Below are 22,692 nucleotides of genomic sequence, written 5' to 3' on the forward strand. Positions count from 1 at the left end.
CATTTTGTTGCAGTTCTTGGTCCAGATTCTTGCAGTCAGCACCAGGCCAAGGGTGGAAAAATGCGATATGGCCATATTAATCACCCAGATTGCTGAATGTGCTGGATGGGCGTGTGGAGAGCTGCACCATTGGCTGTCTTGTCCTGAAATGCTTCAGTACAGCTGAGTTCGGCATGAAAATTAGAAAAATATGTTTCTGAAAGGGATGGGATGCAGGGAGCATCCTTATCCCGAGTGAAGTGCCTGGAGGATCCCATTCCCTGATCTACGTCTGCATGCATTGAGCCATGTGTAGCCCAACCTGCCCACATCCTTGCTTTGTGCCGAACTTGTGCTCAGCAGCACCGGGCTTTCTGCCATTGGGACCACCGATCCCAACACTGAGGCTGGGCCGTGGCCAGGGACTTGCATGCAATCAGTGTGTTACCACCCCTCAGCCCTGCTGCTGGCTGGGTTCCCTGGGATTCCACTGGGAAATCACAGGCGCATGGGCAGAAATCCCCATCCCAGTGCCATGGGGAATGATGGGTGTTCAGGAAATGGGGGACTGTGGGTGTGTGGGGGAGTGCAGCAAGGGATGAAGGTATGAGGGCGGGGGTGAGGAGGGGGATGGAGGTGTTTGGAGAGGAATGAGGGTCTAGCACGGGGATAAGGGTATGAGGATAAGGATGAAAGTATTTTGGAAGGGATGAAGATGTTTGGAGGGGGATGAGGGGGTGAGGATGAAGGGGAGGATGAGGAAAAGGATGAAAGTATTTGGAAGTGGATGAAAGTGTTTGGAGGAAGATGAGAATATGAGGATGGCAATGACGAGGAAGAGAATGGGGATGAAGGTGTTTGGAGAGAGATGAGGGTCTAGGGTGGGATAAAGATATGAGAGCAAGGAAAAATATGAAGATGTGTGGAGGAGGATGAAGGTGTGAGGATGGGATGAAGGTATTTGGGAGGGGATGAAGGTATTTGTGAGGGGATGAAGGTGTTTGCAGAAAGACGAGGGTGTGAGGATGAGGAGGGGGAGGAGGAGGATGAAGGTGTGTGGCACAGCATAGGGGTGTGTGGAGGGTGATAGAAGTGTAGGGGAAGGGGTGAAGGTGTGTGCAGGGGGTGAAGGTGTTTATGGGATGAAGATGTGCAGGGAGGAATAGGGTTTGCGGGAGGCGAGCACAGGAAGATGAGGATGTGCCCAGAGGGCAATGAAGGCTGGCACAGGGCAAAAGCACACCAAGCTGCGGGAGGAGGAGAAGGATGAAGGCTCCAAGAAGTCCCTCCCGGAGCCGGGGCCGCGCTGCCCCTTCTTCCCGCAGTGCTGTGCTCCGGGAGGGCCGAACCCCTCCGTGTCCCCGCACCGCGACGGGACCGGGGATCGGGGATCAGACATGGGACCCGACGGGGCGGGAGTACTCGGGAGGAGGGAGGGAAGAGCACCGGGAAAGGAGGGAGGGAGGAAGGCCGGGGGAGGAGGGTCGGCCCTGCCCCTCCGCCTCCTGATTGACTCCCAACTTTCTGCTCCTCCCTTGCATAAACTTTCCCGTCCCTGAGCCTGGTTCCCTGTGCGGGCTCCAGAGCTTGCGGCGCTCTCGCATTCCTACCGCCCTCCCCCGGCCCATCCCCGGCACCGGCTCCGGTCCCGGTTCGGTCCCGGTCCGCTCCCGGCTCCCGTGGCCGGCCCAGCCCTCCGGAGCACGGAGCAGGTAAGCGCCGTCGGGAAGAGATCCCAACCCCCCCTTCCTCCTCCTCCTCCTTCTCCTCCACCTCCTGCGCTCCTTCCTCTCGGCCCGCAGCACTCCTCCGCCTGCACCGAGCCCGGGAGGGGCGGCTCCGGCCCCATAGGATGGCGGTGGGGAACTGGGGGGGAGGGGTAGGTGAACAGAGGGGCCAGGCTGCCCCCCGACCCACCAGGAGCCGGGGGAGGGCTCGGCTTGAGGAGCCTCTCCGTGCGCTCCTCCGGGCCGCTCCGTGCTCTCCCCAGACGGCTCTGCAGTGCCCCCAGCCCACTCAGTGCCGGGACCCCCCCATCACGCAGCTCCCCCCACCTTCCTTCCCACTTACCGTCCTCCCCCCCGAATCCAACCATTTCCCATTTTCAGCGCTGCGGGACGGCTCATCCCTCCCCGACCCCACTCATCATTTCTCATCCCAAAGGGTTTGCGTCGGGGTGAATCCATGTTTTTTCCCCTTCGCGCTGTGCATCCCTGGATTACATATAGGGTTACAAAGGGGCCTTGTGTGCAATAGGGCCCATACGTCGGAGCGGGCGTTACATAAAGAGCCCTGGCACAATGCCCACCCCACTATGCCCACCCCAAAGGCAGTGGGGTCGCGGGGCACGGGGACGTGTCACGTTACATGTGTGTCACACACATGACCATGCGCTGAGTGTATGCTAAACACTTTGTGCCTCGTCATAGGGGCATATTGCTAACGAGTCAGCGATTAGGTGTATAATTTTCGGCAGTGTGTCATCTTTATTATTATTATTATTTTATTTTTGCACTCTCATTTGGTTTTGTTTTGTTTTGTTTTTTCACTTCTCCCCTTCAGAAGAAAAATAGCGTCCAGCCCAAAAGCACCCAACAAGAAGTCATTTTTAGGGAGAAAACTGCTGGGAATGGTGAAGCGTGCACTGCATGTTGCTGGTCCACACTGGGGCAGAGGGTCTGGGATTTTTCTGGGGGCCATGGCCAGCTAGGCCAGGCGACAGTGTCGCAGCAAAGCGCTAATCTCTGTGTCAGGCGCACTGGGGTATTTTGGGCTCCAGCGTCCTCTGCCCCCTCCTATCGCTTTCCAACGTGTGCACCGTGAGTCAGGGCTTTGTGCTGCCTGGGGGCACTGTGTGTTTGCTGGGGGGCTGTGGGGTGCAGTGAGCCCCACTTTGTGCTGTCACATCTGGAGCTCTGTTGGCCCCAAAGCTCTTCCCAGCCATTGGATTTTGGGGTGGTTTTCCCATGAGTGGTTCCCCAAATGAGGCGTGAGGAGTCTCGCTGAGGTCACCAGGGATGGCCCCGTTGGTGGGCAGGTGGCAGCTGCTCCCTGATGTAGGGGACATAAGTGTCCCATTGGGGTACAAAGTTTTGGGTTTGGGCATGCTTGAGTCTATGCAGGGATCTGCCCTCCTCAGCGGGGATGGGACATTGAATGGAGATGGGAGAATGAGGGGACCTTCCCATCCTTGCAGAACCTCAGGCACAGCTTGGGGCCGGGCTTGCCCCCAGGCCTGGCACAGCAGCAGCTTTTCTAACAAAAATAACCCTTTGGGAGCGGCCACATTGCATAACGGCGCTGCAGGGACTCAGCCAGGCTGGGCTGAGAGTGCAGAGCATGGGGATGGTTTGACCATGGCACTACAGGGGACAAAAGAGGTTCTGCACAGGGACCAACCTTCTCAGCCCATATCCCCCTCATGTCTTGCAAAACCCCTTCGGTCCTCCAGGCCCATCCGTAGCCCACAGTAGAAGAACTCACTTGCGTTTCCCATGACATACGGTCACTATTTATCATGATACCGGAAACAGCACCGTCTTTAATAGCCGTTTAACCCTTTGTTTGCTGTGAGAGCAGGACTAGGAGCATCTTGGTGTGTTATGGAGACGCGGGGGGTTGCTGTGTTCACTGGCTATAATTAACATATGAAACATCACAGAGCTGCACCATTCCCATCCAACGTACCAAGTGTGACAAAGGGTGAGATTGGGATGGGGAGAAATGGACAATGTTGGGCTTTCTGTGGGAAAATGGGGCTTTCTGCCTTTTCTCCCATCTGTGGGAGTAGGGGCAGAGATGGATAGCAGAAAATGGGCTGTGGAACCATTCCCAAGGTTTGTGGGTTTGTGCTCACAGAGGTGGGAGAGACACTATCTGAAGTATTGTGATCCTCTTGTACTTAAACCACCAAGGTGGTCCAAGGCTGGAAGGGACTCTCATGGTTTCTATGCATTGGCCCAACCTTGGGTGCTGCTGGGAAATATCCTTTTTCTGGGGTCGGTGCCCAGGTCAGGCACTGGGAGTGTGCCAGGCTGGCCAAGCCCAAGCACCTGTGTTGTGGTTGGGGACAGCACCTGAAGTGTGTGGGCGTTCGTTATTGCCACCGTCACGTGCCGTGTTATGAAATGTTTTTTTGGAGGGAGGGAGGGAGGTAATGATGGGGTGAGCCATCGGGGCTGTGCCCCATGCCAGCCTGCAGCGGGCACACGGCGATACGGTGCGGGTTTGGACAGGTTGCTGGGGCGGTGGTTTTACCCATTTGGGAAATGGGCGCAGTGGCTTTACGGTCATCCCATCCAACCTCTACCCATCCTATCCTACCCACTGACCATGTCCCTTGCTGCCACATCTCCATGGTTCGGAACACCTTCAGGGACAGTGATCCCACCACTCCCAGAGGCCTTGGCCACTTGTGTCCCAGCAGCTCTATGCCTCAGTTTCCCCACCTGGGTTGGGAAACGGAGTGCTGCCGGGGCTCTGGGCTCCTCGCCCAGGAGCGCCAAGCCATATTATTTCCCCATGACTGTCTCCTCCTCGCTCCTCATCAAATTAAATCCAGCTGTTCACAATAGCCACTAACTTCTCTCCGGAAGATGTTCAAAGTTTACAGCTGCACTGTGCATGGAGGATGGGCTGCGGGCCTGTGCCAGCTCCCCACTGCCCTCCCCCAGCTGCCATCTCCTGTGTGCACACAACTAATGCAAGCTGCTGTGCACACAACTAATGCAAACGTTGGGTTTGAGGATGATGATGGTGGTGATACGAGCTTCATCCCTCTCAAGGTGAAGGCACTGGGCAGGACCCTGTGCCTCCCTCCCTAATGGGAATGGACTTCCCCCATGACTTCCAACAGGGACAATAGATGGGTTGGGCAGTACCAAGAGAGATTGGACAGAGAGTGGTGCTCTGCCATGGACATGCTTCGCTCACCCGCTTTGCTTGTCTGAGGTAGCAGCATGCAGTGAGGTGATGCTGAGCCTAACTATCCCTTTCTGGGAATAAATTGGTACAGCACTCAGTGCTGCGCTGTTTTTGCATGGCCTTGGTCTGTAGGCTGTCCCAAGTGGGTTGGTGACATTGGAGACCTCATAGCAGTGACCCCACTGTCCCTAGCTTAGGAAATCAGGCTGGAAAGGTTGCATTCTGCAGGCCTTCCTGTGACCCTGCAAGCCTTTTCCTATGAGTTTGGGGGGTTGGCTGTTGCCCTCTTTGCTGCATGCCCCTTGGTTTCCTGTTCTGTGCAGTGTTGTGCTCACCCCACAGTGTTGGTGGAGGCAGCAGTGCAGCTGCTCCAGGGTAGGGTTGGGTTTCTTGGGGGCGGAGGTGACTGGGAAGGGGGCGAGTGTGAAATGCACTGAAGCCTTCCTCCTCCTTTTCCTCCTGCTCTTCCTCCTCCTCCTCTTCACCCAGCAGTCTCCATCCCTAAGAAGATGTTCTCCCTGCAGTGGGGTCAGCAGCACCCAAACCTCCTCCTCCATGGGAGGAGTGTATCCTGAGGGGGACCTCTCCCACCCAGCAAGAGGACATTGCCCCATGTGTGTGCACAGAGTGCACACAGTGCCCATGTGTGTGCACAGAGCCCTGGTACCCACAGCTCTCCCTTGCCCATGGTGGCAATGGGTCTTGGGGTCCTGGACCAGTGGCCACCCTGAGCTAAATGTCCCCATGCATACCAGGATGGGCACATTTTGGGGTGGGAGCAAAGCAAATTCCTTCATATGTTGTCCCGTCCATGTTCCGGGTCACCTGGTGCTGTGGATGTCACGGGGTGGCCATGGTGGTGGCCCGTCTTCAACCCCAACCCTGTTGTTTTCATTGCTCTCGTTTCATAACACAGAGAGTAATTAATGCCGTCAAAGCTTTCTATTTATGACCTGACGGGTGCAACGCCCTGGCTGGGCAGGGTAATTGGGGCAAGGAGGGACAGAGGATGGAGTACAGTGTCCATCTGTCCCATGTCCCGGTCCCAGGGCCTTGGGTGAAACCAGCGTAGGTCCTCCAGCAGCCAAAAACCAGTGTGGTTGGGGATGGAGGAAGAGGAGGAGATAGAGGACTCTTCTGCGTGCCAGCAAGGAGCATCTTACGTGATGCACCATGAGCTTCACCTGGGTTTTGTCCCTTGACCATGCCCTAATTTTCCAGGGACACATCAATGAGATTTCCCCATCATTTGCCCTCATGATTTGAAATGGAGCATCCTTGACTAGTGCAGTGATGGCAGCTTTTTGGGGAACTGTGCTGAGGCCTGCAGAGTGGGTTCACAGTGGGTACCCCATAGATGGGCACCTTATGGTTGGGTGCCCCACAGATGAGCATCCCATGATCGGATGGCCCTGGTGGCACCACAGACCCCGGTGGGACACTGCCACGTGGCCTCCTGTGGTTTCCCTGCTCTGATTGCTTCCTGAGCCGTCTGCCAAACCGGAAGGGACAGGAAGCGATAGAGGAAAGGAAATTAGTCAGGCTGCTCTGTAGGGATACTGGGGGCTCGGCTGCTTCCATGCCCCCAGCCCATGCAGGAATGCCCAGGGGCCTTGATGTCCCATGGGGTTATTGGTGGCCCCGTGGCATAGCCCTGGGTGGAAGGGAGCAGGGGAATCCCACAGTGCAGCCCCAGAGCTGCTGGGAGGAAGAGAGTGGGGTGAGCAAAGCTGTGCCACCTCCAGCCCCAGTGCCCACAAAGGGTCATTGCACAGTGAGCATCATGGTTTGGTGTGCAGCATGGGATATCGGTGAACAGGGGAACATCTTCCCATTGCTGGGGTCTTCTTATGAGACCGTGGGTTGTTGAAACATTGGTCATGTTCTCGCTGCAGGTGGTGCTCCCCTGCCCCACTCCCAGCCCCATGGAATGTGTCATGGTGTGGGTGACCCTGTGCTCCTCTCATCATCGAGGAGCATATGGACATTGCCTACAGACTGTCTTCTGGTGTCTGGGTCGGCTCTTGCATTGCACCCAATGCAATGGGGCTTCTGCTTTGGGGTTTATTGGCTCGGGGTTATGCAGAGCCAAAGGGGGCAGCCCCTCTTGGCACCCCTGGTGTCCTCCTCGGGGCACATCACAGCCATTCTGCCTCAGTGTCTGAGCAGCACAGCCCAACGGAGCGATTCCCTCTGTGACACAAATGGTGATGATCCTGTGTTTCCCCCCCACCCCTCCCCACCAAGTGTCAGCACCGCAGCAGTTGCTGTGCAGGTGAGGCTGCGCCCGCCCTGATGCCTGCCCCAACTTGTTGCTGAACTTTTATCCTTTTGCTATGGGGTCCAGGCAGGGAGGGCTGGCTTGCCCCCATCCCTTGTGCAGGGAGGGAGTAAGGTGGTGGCTGTAGCCCTTTGTGCTGCATCTGCTTGTGCTCAACTGTGTGTGTCCCCAGTGTGGAGTCCTGGGGCTGCTCCCCATGGAGTTGGGGAAGCTCGATGTGAGCAGGGAGCAGAGCCACCTCGATGCCACCAGGAGGGCAGGGATGGCTGTGGCAAGCGAGGAGCAAGATGAGGGCGGCGCTGGTCCCTGTGTCATGATGATAGCCACCATAGGATGGCATCTACCTCCATCCATTCTCTCTTGTTTTGGGCAGGCCCCAAATCCTGGCTTTCTGCTCCACACAATTGGGATGTGGGACTGGAGTGATGTGTGGTGTGGGGGAATGGTTTTGGGGCTAAGCATGCTGGGGAGAAGAGTATGCACCTTGCCCCCAAGCTCAGTAGCTCTGCTGGGGATGAGGTGCCATTCCATGCTCCCCATTCTATCCCCATGCTCCCAGCCACATCCCTGTGCTCCCAGCCCCACGCATACTGTGCCCCACAATCCTTACCCCATCAGGTTCTGCTGCTCTTGCCCCCGCTGTGCACTGCCAGCACTCTGCTCCTGACCTGGGCATTTGGGCACTGCCACTGTGTCCTAAATATTTTCATTCCCCAATCTGTGCACCCGCTCTTTGTAACCCCTTGGGCAAAGCTTTTGATGCCACAGGTTTTGGCAGGGATTTCTCAGAGTTTTAGGACTGAGGACCCTCACCTTGGCGAGCCCTTGAGCTGCACTGGGGCCAAGCTTGGGGTGAGCATGCAGCCCACAGGAATGCCACATCTGTCTCCATCTCCCAGTTTCACCTTGGCCATGCCCTGGTGGCCCCCTCCATGCCCACTGTGAGCACCCATCCTGCACCCTCCTGGTACCCCATGGTTGCCATGGTGCAACAAGCATCCCTTTGTCGTGTGGCTGTGAACGTCTCTGCTAAGGTGCCAGGGTCCCTGTGGGAGGGAGGCTCAGTCCCTGTCCCAAGCAGAAGCCAGGAGGAGGGACACACTCAGATGTTATTATTCCTGCAGCTCCAGTCCCTCCCAGCCTTGATCAGGTCGGGCAGGCTGGTACCCAGGTCCAGCCATGCTGGTTTCCTAATTGCTTTTCTGGTTGCTGTTTTGTAAGGTTGGGTGGAGCGCTGTGCTCGGCCCCTTACGTCAAAGCTGTGACTTGCTGCCTTTCTGCACCCTCCCTCCAGGAAATAAAATCCCTTGGCCTAGCCAAAAGCAGGTTTGATGGAGGAGGAGCTGTTTCCTCGCACCTTGGCCAGGGCCCCGCTTCGCCCTCCTCCTCCCTCTGTTTTTTCCCTGCTTCCCTGAATGGGCTGCATTGGGATTTCCCTGCTGGGGAAGGAGGCAGTGAGGTGGGAGGGATTTGGGGGGGCTGTAAGGAGCTGGGAGCTCTTAGAGAAGGGGTTGGTGACATGTGCCACTTAATCACCATGTGGCAGTGGTACCACTAGCTCTATGGCTCCCCACAGCCTCCATTGCCACAGGCTGTGGCACCCTGCAAAACCCCTGCAACCCAATTCTCAGGTCTGTCCCTCCTGGCACCCAAACCCCATGAGTGGGATTCCACTGCAGAGGGGGGGATCTCACATTACTGGGGGAGGCTTCAGGGCTATGGGGTCTGGGTGCTGTGGGGTCTGCAGGGGGTCGGTTCCATTGGGCTGTATGGGGTGGGCTCAGTCCCATGTATCAATCCATAGGCAGGCCCCCTGCATTCTGGCCGTCCCTCTCCCATCCCTGCACCCACTGTGGAGTTTGCATATTGACAAGATCCTGGGGAGGCTGCATGGGGTGGGCGCTGGGGGGCTCAGCCCTATGTGCCAGCCCCCCTCCATCATCCATCCCTCTCCCATTCCCATCGGTCACACACAAAGCCCCTCCCCCCAGCCTATGCAGCCCCCCAGGGCTGTGCTCAGCGTGGGGTGCAGAGTGGTGCAGCCCGCTGCCGCCATCCCTCCCCTGGCTGCCTGCTCCATCCTGCAATCCAGTTCTCCTTATTTGGCCACAGTGTTCGGCAAGAGGGGGAGCGATGGGGGGGGGTGGGGGGGACGTTGGAATGGGGGGAAGCAGGCAAGGGGGGGAGCAGAGGGACCGACGTCACAGAGAGGGTGGTGGCAAAGAGGGAGGGAGGGGGAAAAGTTTCTTTTTTTATTAAAAAAATTAAAAAAAAAAAACACAACACAACACAAAGCAGCCTGGGCGCGTGCCCGAGCCAGCGAGTTGCTGCAGTTCCTTTAAAAGGAGATGTCTGCGCGCTGAGACCTTTGCACGCTCCCACCCCAAACGGGAAGCGTAGCGCTGCACAGCAAGACACCTCCAAACAGAATCCAGTGCTGCTCTGCAAAACTGTGCAGGAGAGCAGGAAAGCATTCTTGGGGCACCTGGTTTGTCAAATCCCCTCCCCACCTTTTGGGGGCTCAGGTCCCCAAATGTCATCTTGTTCCCCTTGGACACACATCATGCCCATGTGTGCTCTGTGTGTGCACTATGCGTCCGAGTGCTTTGTGTGTAGTGCAGCATATGGGCTGTTCCCAAGTGATATTTGGGATGGGCATCTGGTGGCTTTGCTCTGCTGGACTGGGGGTGCAGTGTTGAGGCTCACAGGTCCCCAGGTGTCAATGTGTGCCCAAGTGCTCTGTATGGGCACAATATGCCCAAATGCTTTGTGTGTAGTGCAGCACATGGTTGTTCCCAAGTGATGTTTGGGGTGAGCATGTGGTGGCTTTGCTCTGCAGGATTTGGGGTGTTAATGGCAAACGTGGCCATGTCCCCAAGGCAGAACTCTGTGCATGCTTGGCACTGGAGTGCTCTTCTAGTGCAGTGCCAGTATTGGGAATGTACTGGGACCATGCTGTCACCTGCGACTCCAACATGGCCATGACAGTTGTGGCCAAGTCTAAGGGGTGTCTCTTTGTTCTCGCAGGTTGCCGCGTGTCCGTGGGGGCTCGGGCTCAGAGCCCAGAGCAGCCAGCACCATAGCGTCCAACAGCTGGAACGCCAGCAGCAGCCCCGGAGAGGGGCGGGAAGATGGCCAGGACGGGATGGACAAGAGCCTGGACAACGATGCCGAGGGAGTATGGAGCCCAGACATCGAGCAGAGCTTCCAGGAGGCTCTGGCAATCTACCCCCCCTGTGGCCGGCGGAAAATCATCCTCTCGGATGAAGGCAAGATGTACGGTGAGTGCACACATGGGATGGGTTGGGCACTGTGTGTGTCACTGTGCACTGGGATGGGGCTGGTTCTGAGCCCTGAACCCATCTGGGGTTCAACCCAGAGCACCCCAACTTCAAAAGTTCTTTCCCAAGCTGTGTGGCTTTGGGTACCAGAGGGCAGTGACCCGTGTCCCCATGGTGTTGTCACAGCCATCTCCTCCCTCCTGCTCTCAATGTGCTGGACTGACAGGTTTGGTGGAGCCGTGGGGCAGGGAGTGGGCATGGCCCTGTCTCACACCACTCCCTGTAGTGTCCTGAACCAGGGAGTGCTCCAAGAGGATGGTGGCTGTGGCCCCCAGCCCACTCCAAGCCACCTGTTCTGCATCAGGTGACATTGCCCCGTTTGTGAAATGCGTTTTGCTTGGGCTCAGCCTTGTTTCTCCTGCAGCAGGAAGGATGAGGATGGGTGATGAAGTCGGGGGTGCACAGCGCCACAAGGAGAGGACAAAGGTGTGTGTCCCCATCTGTGCCACAGTGGGGCTGTCCCTTCCTCTCTCTCTCCCACGATGTCATCCCCCAGACTGGTGACTTCAGATCTCCTTCTTATGGGACACAGTGCCACACTGCTATCCCTGGTGGTGACCTCCAAACACACCAGTGACAACGCCATCACCATCCAATGGCTCATCCACCCATGGCACAGAGGGCACTGGGTAACTGGTACACACCATCCCATCCCCATTCCAGTGCCACCGTGGGGCACCCTGGTCAGGGCTGGTGGCTGAAAGGCAGCACAGGGCTTCCTGAGCGGGCGCATTTTTTGGATTTCTCCTGGAATAGCTGAAGTGCCGCTGGGAGTCTGGCCCTTCGCAGCACACCCGGGTGCAGACCGGTTTTTCCAGCCTTTCAGAGCCATCTGGCAGCTGTTTAAAGAGGCAGTGGCCCCCACCTCCCATCACACACCCAGAGGGCTCTGCATATAGGGGTTGGGGGTGGCATTGCAGAGGGCTTTTCTCTCAGAAGTGCCTTTGGAAAGTGGGTTCAGAACAAACCCATTGGAGAGCAGTGGGGTTACACTGGAGCCGCGCATCCCCTCATGACAGCAATACTTTGGGACCCCCTTGGAGCACCCAAAGGATGTGTGGCTTTGGGCATTGCAAAGGGGGAAGGCAGGGTCTGAAACATACCCATAGGGAGAGCGATTGGGTCACACTGGGGCTATACATCTCCAGGTGGCACTGATTTGGGGACCCCCTTGGAGCACCCAAATAGGAGGATGAGTGGCTTTGCTTAGTACTGTGCTGACTCAGGGGATGGTGCCAGTGTCCCATGGAAACGGGGTGTGGGATGTGCACGTGCCCCAGGAGCAGGTGGGAGCATGGGGTGGGCTGGTCATGCTTGCACCGCTCTTTGGCCGCCGGCGTGTCCCACTGGGTTATTTTTAACAGAGCTGTCCAACTGGTTGACGTGGTGGTGTCAGGGGAGAGGAATTTGGGGAATGTGGTAATTTGGAGGAGGATGTGCCCTCACGAGGGAATGGCATGGCTCCGAGTGAATCACAAGAACACAGCCATGGGCACCCAAATGGGTGCAGGTGGTGCTGCCAGGATGTCGGATGAGGCAGAGGTGTGGGGAGATGTCCAGAGCTGGGCATCATGTTGGGTGCATCACTGCAACCAGGTTTCATTTCCCCTATTTGTTTCCACACTGCTGAGCCTGGGGATGGGACATGGGAACGGGCTGCATGCAGCCAAAGTGCTGAAGGACCCACACCTAACACCCCACGGTCACAGGCATTGCTGCATCCTGAGGCATCACATCACCAGTGCACCTGTGGGTGCTGGACAGGATGAGGGATGTGTGCATGGAGCACCCTTGGGTGCTGAGCAGAAAGAGGAGGGGTGCATGGGGCACCCTTGAGTGCTGGGCAGGATGAGGCAAGGATTGGTGCATGGTGCCATGGCTCCTTATAAGCCAGTGTTTTGGCAACCAAGAGCAAGTGAGCCCTGGTCATTAGGAGCTGCTCATTAATTAAAAGGCAGAAGAAGGAGTGATGTCTGCACTACCATTTTGGGGTTGCCATGGGGTTGCACCGGGGCACCCATGGCTGCTGCACAGAGGACAGGACTGAACACAGGGACCCTTCTCTGTGCCCACATTTCCAATGGACCCATGGTGACCCCCCCATGGCCACCACCCCCTGCCTACCGCAGCCACCCCATAGCACCTGGCACTGTCAGTCCTCATGTGTCCCCTCTCTCCCCACCCCCCCACCCCTCCCAGTTGCTCTCGAGCTGCCCAGGGTAGGGTGGTGGGGATTTTTTTATTTTATTTTATTTTTATTTATTTATTTATTTTTAAAGCCGAAACCCTCTCCAAGGGCATTTCGACAAGTTCCAACCACCACCATCTGGTCCATTAAAATAAATCTGGCGTGCCTTGCCGCCCCCGTGCGCGGGGGGTGAGGCATTGGGGGGGAACAGGGCCGGGTTGAAGAATGCTCCCAGCTGCTCTGACGTTGGAGCACAGATTGGCCACAGCTGGCCCTGTAAATGTGGTGCAAAAGCACTTCTGCTTCGAATTAAGCTCAGGACGTTAGGAAATACTGGAGGGGCAGCTTGGTGTGTTGGGGGAAGCTCAGCGCTCAGGGGGCACCTAGGACCCATGTACAGAATGGGGTTGCGCTCAAAGGACTGCCCCATTGGGATGGTTTTAGGGGATCTGTGGTCAGCCTATGTTGGGGGCACTGCTGTAGTGGGGGGTACCGGTGGATATCACCCCCTAACCCCTAATCCGTGCTCCATGGTGCTGGGGGTGGGGAACACAACGGATGTTCCCGTGTGTTCGCTGGGGGTTGGCCACTCCGTTGTCCCCATGGGCCATCCCAGCGTCTCCTGGGGGCCACACAGCTGTCCTGGCAGCGCCATCTCCTGGCAGAGCATCCTCCCTTGTTACAGACCAGTGTCCCCTCGTCTCATGCTGTCCCCTTCTCCCTGCTGTGCCCGGACTGACGATGCACATCCCTGCAGGTCGCAACGAATTGATTGCGCGCTACATCAAGTTGAGGACAGGGAAGACACGGACAAGGAAGCAGGTGAGGCTGGCACTCTGCTATTATTGAGGGTGCTTTTATCTGGGCTCTGGGGATGGGGTGCCCAGAGGGGTCTGGCTGTGCCATGCATCTGTACTTTCTCCTCACTGGGACCATTTCTCCATAACAGCACTGGAGCTGCAGCTCTTGTGCATTGCCGAGCATTGCTCTTTCTTTCCACCTGGAGCCAGAGGTTGTCCCCATGTCCCAAACCCTCCTTGTCGGGTTGTGTGCCTTGTGTGGCATACAGTGCGCTTGAAGGCATTCTGAGGGCTGAGTCCCAGGTGTGCCTACTGCAGCCAGGGGACAGCAGTGTCGCAATGGTCCCCGGAGTAACATGGAGCCTGGCAGTGGCAGCATTGGGGATGGCAGCAGGGCTGGGAAACATGGCTTTCCTCTTCTGCTTGCACAGTGCTTGCGGCCTTCTGTGCACTGTGCCCACTTAGAACATACACATGGCTCATCTCTGCCCACTGTGCATCCTCATGGATGTGGTGATTTTCCCCAAGGGGACATGGGACAGAGAGGGTTGGGGTGACCCATACTGCGGTGGCCCCATGCCACTGTCCCTGTGTAGGATGGATCCTGGTATGCTATGGGGAAACTCCTCTGAGACTGATGCTGGAGGAGAGGACTGTGGTCCAGCCACAGCCACTGCATTCTTTGTTTCGGGCTTTGAGCCTTGTGTTTCACCTTTATGCTGGGTATCTCTGATTGTAAGCATCTCTCTTGGATTTCCTTCCATCGAGAGAAGGAGAGGGCACAGAGTGAAAGCAATGCTCTGGGGGTATCAGTGTATGTGACGTTGTCCCCTCCATGCCTTTGTTGTCTGAGAGAGTTGGGTGCTGGTGCTGAAGTCGCTCCCCCCAAAGTGAGCCCTACTGGGAGCAGAGACATGCACTCAGGATCTGAAAATCAGCCCCATCCTGCGCTTGGAGCGCTCTGCACAAAAGAAAACCTCTTCTTGAATTTCCCACCTGCAGTGTGTACTCACAGGTGTGGGGCTGTCTTTTTGGGAAGCTCCGACAGATGGTAAACACTGACCCACCACCTTCTCCCCATGGATTCCACTCCCTTCCCCCCAACTTTCCTCCCTTCAGCTCATGGCAACTGCTGCAAGTGCTGCAGGACCACGAACATCTCCTGGAGCATTCTGGATCTACATGCCCCATTTTTCCCATACACTTTCCCCTGGGGCAGTGCAGGGACATGTCTTCACGCTCTGTGTTTTCCTTTCTAACGGCATGGTGGGCACTAGGTGTCCAGCCACATCCAGGTTCTAGCTCGGAAGAAGGTGCGGGAGTACCAGGTTGGCATCAAGGTACGTTGGCACCCGTGCCCAGGTGTCCTCGGCGGTGTCTCTCTGAGCATGGGCAGCCCCTCTCCTTCCTCTCTTTTCCTCTGGTTGACGGCTCTGCTGTTCCCCTCTCCTGCTCTCTCTCTGCAGGTCTCTAGCCACTTGCAGGTTCTTGCCCGACGGAAATCTCGGGAGATTCAGTCCAAGCTGAAGGTATGCGCCCGCTTCCCTCCTGCCTGCTGACCACTAACACTCTCCACTCTCTAGTGTGCCGCTTCTTCTCCTTTTGATGGCTTTTTTTTTGCTTCCCTCCTCCCTTTGCTCCTGGAACTGATGGATTGGAGTGGCTGCAAGGGCTGCGCGATCCCTCTTCTCTCCCAAAAATGTGGAGGTATCCATGGTGTCCTCTCCGCCCCCTGACCTGGACCACATGGAATTGGGTTTACATCCTCCCCTTGTGATACACTCTGCTCTTTTGGGCATCTCCCAGTGCAACTGGCAACAAAGCAAAACCCAAAGGGTTCCCCCAGACTTGGGATGGTCACAAGGATTGTCTCCCCCTGTTCTTGTCAGAGGCTAAGACAGCGATGCCCCCAGGCAGTGTCCCCAAGGATGGCACACACCATGTTGTGGGGACAGTGTTCCCAGTGGGGACACAGTGATGGTCCCAGGACAACCCATAGTTCCAGGGGCCAATGGAGCCAAGCTAGGAAAAACTGGATCGCCTGCTGCTGTGGTTGGCTTTCCTTTCCTTCCTTCCTCCTAACTGCAGCCCGACTAACCTGTCCTTAACCATTTCTACTGTTCCTGGTGTTATTTGTTGGGAGGGTAGGAATGGAGGGACACAGCAGGCACTGATATGCCCAAAGGACTGAGCCCTCCTTGGATCGGACCCACCCAGGTGTCCCCACCCAGTGGTCCCCATTGGTGCCCATTGAGGGCATCCCATTTGCACAGCCTGGGCTGCTCCTGGTTCAATCCCCTGAGCTGGATTCAGGCTCATTTGGGGGCCCTGAAAGCTTCTGGCCCCAAGAATACAGCATTCTGTCTCCAGAACTTCTGGGCAAGGTTCACTCAGTTCCCAAAACATCACCACCATTTGGGTCTGAGTGCTCCTGCACTGGGGCTGGCAGTGGGGCCTCATTCCAGGATTACCACACTGTGCCCTCTGAAAGCACTGAGCAGGTTTGGCAGACCCCAGTGCCACAAGGACCATCTGCCATCATCCCTAGCTGTTTGCTGGGAGGGGACCCCAAATGATTTGGGTTGTACACCAGACCCCAAGCCCAGGAGAGGGGACAGCTGGTGGAGTAGAATGAATGACAACAGAAAACTTTGCAAAAAGTAATTTTAAAAGGTATTACTGGATGAGTGGGGGGGCTGCAGGCTCCAGCCCCAGCCATGCTTCAGGGCTGACCAAGAGCAATTCTCTGAAGCAGTGAAATGTGAATGTAGAGCATCCTTTCACATCCATTCCTGGAGGCAAATCTGGGGCCTTAAGACAAACTCTCATCCCGCTGAGTCAGAACTTCCATCCATCAGCAAGTGGTGACTTCTTTAAGGTGCAGTCATATTCTTTGGGTTTGTGCTGCCGGTGTGTTCCTGCACACGGAGCTCAGCATTCCCTCAAACCCTATTTATCTCACATCTGCTGTGTCCCAGTGGGAATAAATGGGGCCATAGAGCCCTGAGCGGTGTGAGGAGGGGAGTGAAGAACTGGCTTGTACACTTCCCCCTGCAGATGGGGTGCCTGCTGCCGTCAGCTTCTGCCCTCAAAATGAGAGGAAAGATGGGGAAAATGGATTTCTTGAAGGAGTCTGGTTCTCACCTTCTCACTGGGGCGAGCAGGATTTAAAGGGTATTACAAAGCAGTGAAGGCAGGGGTCCCCACCACCAGGATGGCTGGGGAGTCAGTCCCAAAACGAGGCTGTGGTGGCAAAGTGGGGAGGTGCAGGGATGTACTCAAGATCCCCTTGGCTCTAACCATGTCTTTTCCTTTCTTTTGCGGACAGGCCATGAACTTGGTAAGTTGAGCTCTGATGCTGTGACTACCCCATTGCATTTTGCTAAAACCCTTTGTGCCCCCAGGGAGGCAGTGAGGACACCTCCTAGACCTGGTAGCTCCCACCTGGAGGGGTGGTACAGCATGTGTGGGGAGAGAAGGTGGGGGCGGGGGGGAGGACATTTGCACAGTGATAGGGTTCATTACCTTGTGTATTTTTGGTATTGGTTGCATTAACCATGTCCCCCCCATCCTGATCTCTTGGTTGCACAACACCTCCACACTTCGCTAAACTTCTGGGGAGGTGGGGGCAGCCCACCCGAAGCCCTGCATAATTCCCATTTCCTCTCTTTCCCCCAAAAAGGACCAAGTCTCCAAAGACAAGGCTCTGCAGAGCATGGCGTCCATGTCCTCCGCTCAGATTGTGTCGGCCAGCGTCCTACAGAACAAGCTCAGCCCCCCCCCTCCTCTTCCTCAGGCCGTCTTCTCTGCTGCCCCTAGGGTGAGAACAGCTCTGTGCCCACAGTCCCATGCTTGGGGTGGGGGGAAAGAACCCATACATGGCCCTGGAGGAGTCACAGCCTCTTGGCTGCATTGTGGAAAGGGCACTCTGGAGGTTGCAGATGGGTCTGGGGGTGTCAAGGGGTGCTGACTGTGTTCTCTCTGCTCTTCCCCAGTTTTGGAGTGGGCCAATCCCAGGGCAGCCTGGACCCTCTCAGGAGTAAGTACAAGCCCCCATGCCAACCAGCCCCGCCATGGGACCCAACTTTGTTAACCTAATGAGGCACTTTTTGTTTTTCAGCATTAAACCATTTGCACAACCAGCTTACCCCATCCAGCCACCCATGCCTCCATCACTAGCCAGTAAGTGCCGTCCTTCCTGGGGGTATCACTTGGTACCTCACAACTGTGCTGGGGATGCAGCTTTTTGTCCTCTCCATGGTGCCACCCAATGTTGCCAGCCACCCTGGGGCCATGCTCACAGCTTTTTGTCCCTATACTTTTTGTCCCTATGCTATATAGCAATGTCACCCATCCAAGGTCCCCATCCCAGCCTCCTGAGGTGAAAACTTGGGTTTAAACCCAGCTCCAAACCCTACAGTGAGCAGGTCCCTGCTGTCCCCTTTTGGGATAGGGTGCAAATTTCCCACCCCACAGCAAAATGCCCATTCTGGAAAGTTGGAGAGGGGAACACACTGAGGCAAGCAGCATCCTGGTGGTACAAGAGGGGCTCCAACAGTTGACACTGCCCTGTGTCCCCCCCAGGTTATGAACCCTTGGCCCCGCTACCACCAGCTGCCTCAGCCGTGCCGGTCTGGCAGGACCGCACCATCGCCTCTGCCAAGCTGCGGCTCCTTGAGTACTCTGCCTTCATGGAGGTGCCACGGGATGCCGAAACGGTAACACCACCTTCCTCATCCCCTAGACACCTGGCCACCCTCGTCCTCAGTGTCACCCAGCTTTTTCAGCTGACCTCCACCTTGTTTTGACCCCACTTGCCCTTACAGTATAGCAAACACCTCTTCGTGCACATCGGGCAGACGAACCCCTCGTATAGTGACCCGCTGCTGGAGGCTGTGGATATCCGCCAGATCTACGACAAGTTCCCTGAGAAGAAGGGTGGCCTCAAGGAGCTCTATGAGCGTGGGCCCCAGAACTCCTTCTTCCTCGTCAAGTTTTGGGTATGAGGCTGGGAGGATTGACCTCTAGCCCTTAAAGATCACAGAATCATGAAATGGTTGCGTTGGAAGGGTCCTTAAAGATCCTAGAACCATGGAATGGTTGAGTTGAAAGGGACCTTGAAGATCATAGAACCATGGAGTGGTTGGGTTGGGTTGGGTTGGGTTGGGAGGGACACTAAAGATCATAGCACCATAGAGTGATTGGGTTGGAAGGAACCTTAGCCCCCCCTAGCCGCACCCCTGCCGTGGACTGGGTGCCCCCCAGCAGATCAGGCTGCCCAGGGCTCCATGCATGGCCTTGGGCACCCCCAAGGATGGGGCACCCACAGCTTTTCTGCACAACCCATCTTAGTGTCCTCTTTCCCAAGAACACAATGGCTCATGCCAGCACCCCCTCTCTTTTCTCTTCAGGCGGATCTGAACAGCACAATCCAGGATGGGCCAGGGACTTTCTATGGTGTCAGCAGTCAGTACAGCAGCGCAGAGAACATGACCATCACAGTGTCCACCAAGGTGTGCTCCTTTGGGAAGCAGGTTGTGGAGAAGGTGGAGGTGAGTGCTGTGCAGTGTTGGGAGTATTTGGGAATGATGTCCATGCTTTGAGTACTGGGACAGTGTGGGATGGATAAAACCCCAGAAGTGAATGTGGGGCGTATGGGCACAGGCTGTGGTTATCCCACAGTGTCCCTGTTGGCTGCCACATGCATTCCCCATTATTATGTCACCCTCCCGCTGATGCCTGGCTGTCATTGCAGACAGAGTACGCACGGTTGGAGAACAGCCGCTTTGTCTACCGCATCCACCGCTCCCCCATGTGCGAATACATGATCAACTTCATCCACAAACTCAAGCATCTCCCGGAGAAGTACATGATGAACAGCGTCCTGGAGAATTTCACCATCCTGCAGGTACTCACCCTTCCCAGAGCTTTGTGCATGGATCAAATGGTGGGACATGTCATATTGGCTATGCAAATGCTGCATGAGACCTTGCAGACTGCCCAAGTTATGGACACCAAGTGGTGGTGCCACAAATAAAGCAGCTGTGCCTGAGTGCATGCAGCCTACTGGATGGTGGTTAGCAAGCGTGGGGTGGTACGCTGAAAGTAGCAGTGCATCCATCCCCAACCCATCCCTGCTGCAGGGAGCACATTCTGATGGTGAAAATGGAGTGGCTGTGCCCAAGGCCGTGCACTCACTCCCTAAACAATGAGGGGGGCAAAGTTTTGGTGGTGCAGATTAGAGCAGCTGTCTCTGATTCTGCACAACCCCCCGAATAGCAGATAGCAAAATCAGTGCAAATAAAGCTGCCATGCCTGAGCCCACACAACACCCCCAATAACAGCATCCACCCCCAGTACACTTACTGATGCCCCTCTGCTTCCCCACAGGTTGTTACCAACAGGGATACCCAGGAAACCCTGCTCTGCATCGCCTTCGTGTTTGAGGTGTCTACCAGCGAGCACGGTGCCCAGCATCATGTCTACAAATTGGTGAAGGACTAGGGGCCCTTGGGATAGGCAGGGGCTTGAGGGACACAGGGACGTGGGGAGGTTGTGCAAAAGTGACGCCTGTTGTGCCCCCCGGCCCCACTGGGAGTCATTGGAAGAGAGGAGGAGGAGGAGGAGGAGGAATAAGAAGAAAAGCAATAGCCAAAAAAGACTGACTTGCGATTGCAGATGTTTTCTACTTTAGGAACAGTTTTTAAATAAATAAATATATTAAAAAAAGAAGAAGAAGAAGAAGAATGAGAATGAGAATGGAAATGTAGGGAGGAAGGAGAGGAGCCCATGTCCAGCACTGGATGGGGAATGCAGTGGTGCCGATGAACCAGGACCGTGCAGGATGTTGGAGCGGTGGGTGGTGCTGCTTTTGCCTCCCTGTCCAGGTCCCTGCGTGGTGTCACTGAGTCCGTGGTGATATCCATGGAACAGTGGTGTAACCTGGCACTGGGGGTGGTGGTGAGGACATGGAGACATCCCCGTGAGCCCAGGGCAGAGGTGGGATCAGATAGGAGCAGGGCAGGGGTGGTGGCCCTAAGCAGGAGAAATGAACAGGAGAAAAGTTGCATTGAGCCTTGATGAGGATGGGTGTTCCTCATCCTGTCCTGGCAGTATTGGGAGTGGGAGGGCATCAACGACGCAAAGCGTTGTTTAATGGCTTTTTTTTTTTTCTTTTTTTTTTTCTTTTTTTTTTAATTAAAAAGTGCTTTTTAATACTGTGCTCAGAATTGAGCTTCTTCCATCCTGTGCCACTCCACAGTGCCCAGGACCCCCTGCTGTCACCTCTGGTGCTTGTGGCCGGAGCTTACCATGGGGCTCGTGGTCACCACAATTGCTGTGGTGTTTGTGCATACTTCCAGGAATTGCATTCAGGCTTTTCTCCAGCCCCAGCACTCCTCGCTGTGTTTTGCCATGGTGCAGTGGGTTTGCTTGATTTATTTTGCATCTGTACATTTTCCATCTTTTTTTGGCCCATTTTTCTGTTTTGACAGTTCTGATATTGGCTTTTTCTCAGTGGGAAGCAGCCGAGTTGGGAGGATCATGGAGCTGAGCTGTGAATAGGAAGAGGAGGGGATAGAGAGGGGACCGAGATGGGACAGAGGATATGTGGGATGCAAGACTGGGTCTGCTCAGAGGGAATATGGGGCTACAGCCCACAATAACCCAATGCACTGTGCCCAGTTCTGCAGGTTGCAAGGGAGAGCATCCCCAGGAGGGTTGTGCAGGGTGGCATGGAGCAGGGGGCAGGAGAAACACTTTGTCCACCTGGAAGAGGACTGAAGGCAGTGGGAGGTGCAGTGCAGAGTGTTTTGGGATGATGGAGCTGGGTATTGGTGATTGGATGCCGGGTGTGCAGGGACAGCACAGAGCTCAGGAAATGCCCTTTGCTGATGCCATGTGTTGGGGCTCCATCCCAGCAGAGCCACCCCAGTGCCGGATCAAAAGGAAAAAGGGGAAAATCGTGGGGACAGCCTCAGCCCACCCGTCCCAGGCTCTCATATGTAGCATGTTCGTTTGTTATTCATGGTTGTGCTGGGTTTTTTTTTTCTTTTTTTTTCTTTCTTTTTTTTTTTTTTCACTCACTGATTTAAACTCTGGGAATCCAAGTTCAAACCTCCCACCATCACATGGAGCTCTTCGTTAACTGGACTGCTTTGTGTTCCTTCCATCCCTCCTTCCATCCCTCCGTCTACCTCTCCATCCATCCCTCCCTTTCTCCATCCCTCCCTCCCTCTCTCTATCCCTCCATCCCTCCCTCCTGCCCCAGCTAAGACTCAGCCACAGCCCCAGAGATCCTCCTCGCCCTCCCCATAGCCCCTCTGTTCTCCTCCAATGTATTTATGAATTTCACATGAAGTACTGTTTTATTTTTTTAAAGACTTTGTAAAGCTTTACCAGGGTTACAATCACCATTTTTAGAGCTGTGTCAGTCCACAATGTTAAAAATAATAATAATTTTTTTATGTATTATATTTTTTGTGTATTTTTTTAATCCAGCTGTGATGGGTTGTATCATGTATTTGTTGTGTTTACTGTATCTGTCCAACTTCAGAGAGAGGAGACTGTGGAGCTCCGAGAAAACTATGGTCTGCTGAAAAACCATTAAAATTATTTGTTCTTGTGTTGGCTCAAACAGTTCTGTCGTTCCTTTGGTGTTTATTGTGACAGTGGGGTCTATAGGGCCTGCTATGGTTGGGTTACACTTCCACAATTAACCCAGTGCTGGGATGCATCCTGCAGTGGGTTGCTGTGTTTTGTAGGGTTGAATGAGTGGTGATAGGTTTGTAGAATTGGACGGGTTTACAGGGTTGGTAATGAGTAATGTTGCCTGTGTTGGTAATGGGTTTGCAGGGTTGGATGGCTGCCTGCTGGGTTGGCCTTGCTTTGTTCCCACTCTCTCCCTGCCCTGTCTCCCAGGATGTAGGGAGAAGCAGCATCGCTGGGTTCACTGACCCATATTTAGGGGGTTGTAGGCTGCCTTGTGCCTGCATCAGGCATTGGAGGTCTGAGTGTGTGCAGTCAGTAACAACCGCTCCTTACAGCTTTGCTTTCACTCCCGTGGCTACTTAACACCCGATCTTCTCCCATCACAAGGCGACGCAGAGGCCGTGTTCTAACGCTGGCCACATTTCCTCTTTCTGCAAGCCAAACCGTCCAGCGTGTCATGACGACACCTGA

General features: G+C 55.4%; 1 protein-coding gene across 4 annotated transcripts; it reads left to right on the forward strand.

Moving 5' to 3' along the window:
* Positions 1 to 1,512: 1,512 nt before the first annotated feature.
* On the forward strand, positions 1,513 to 21,097 carry TEAD3 (TEA domain transcription factor 3). 4 transcript variants are annotated; one of them, XM_031608657.2, is made up of 14 exons: positions 1,513 to 1,691; positions 10,211 to 10,464; positions 13,470 to 13,534; positions 14,790 to 14,852; positions 14,979 to 15,041; positions 16,841 to 16,852; positions 17,195 to 17,332; positions 17,508 to 17,551; positions 17,633 to 17,694; positions 18,097 to 18,230; positions 18,339 to 18,512; positions 18,924 to 19,064; positions 19,268 to 19,420; positions 19,903 to 21,097. In XM_031608657.2, the coding sequence occupies exons 2-14, from the start codon at positions 10,329 to 10,331 to the stop codon at positions 20,014 to 20,016; spliced, it is 1,299 nt and encodes a 432-aa protein (XP_031464517.1). In that variant the 5' UTR covers positions 1,513 to 1,691; positions 10,211 to 10,328; the 3' UTR covers positions 20,017 to 21,097. The 4 variants fall into 4 exon arrangements, with proteins under 4 accessions (XP_031464517.1, XP_031464518.2, XP_089980815.1 ...); XM_031608658.2 differs by lacking the exon at positions 1,513 to 1,691 and adding an exon at positions 7,173 to 8,333; XM_090124689.1 differs by lacking the exons at positions 1,513 to 1,691; positions 14,979 to 15,041 and adding an exon at positions 7,176 to 8,333.
* Positions 21,098 to 22,692: the final 1,595 nt, after the last annotated feature.

The sequence above is a fragment of the Phasianus colchicus genome, chromosome 25, assembly GCF_987193195.1.
Source record: "Phasianus colchicus chromosome 25, bPhaCol1.hap1.1, whole genome shotgun sequence".
Lineage (NCBI taxonomy): Eukaryota > Metazoa > Chordata > Aves > Galliformes > Phasianidae > Phasianus > Phasianus colchicus.

Excerpts from the sequence above, each read along its gene's own strand:
- TEAD3 (XM_031608658.2), top strand. The coding sequence starts at position 8,116 with ATGCCCACTGTGAGCACCCATCCTGCACCCTCCTGGTACCCCATGGTT. Across the intron at positions 17,552-17,632 it reads CAGCCTGGACCCTCTCAGGA|CATTAAACCATTTGCACAAC; the intron begins GTAAGTACAAGC and ends TTTGTTTTTCAG. Across the intron at positions 18,513-18,923 it reads TCTTCCTCGTCAAGTTTTGG|GCGGATCTGAACAGCACAAT; the intron begins GTATGAGGCTGG and ends TTTTCTCTTCAG.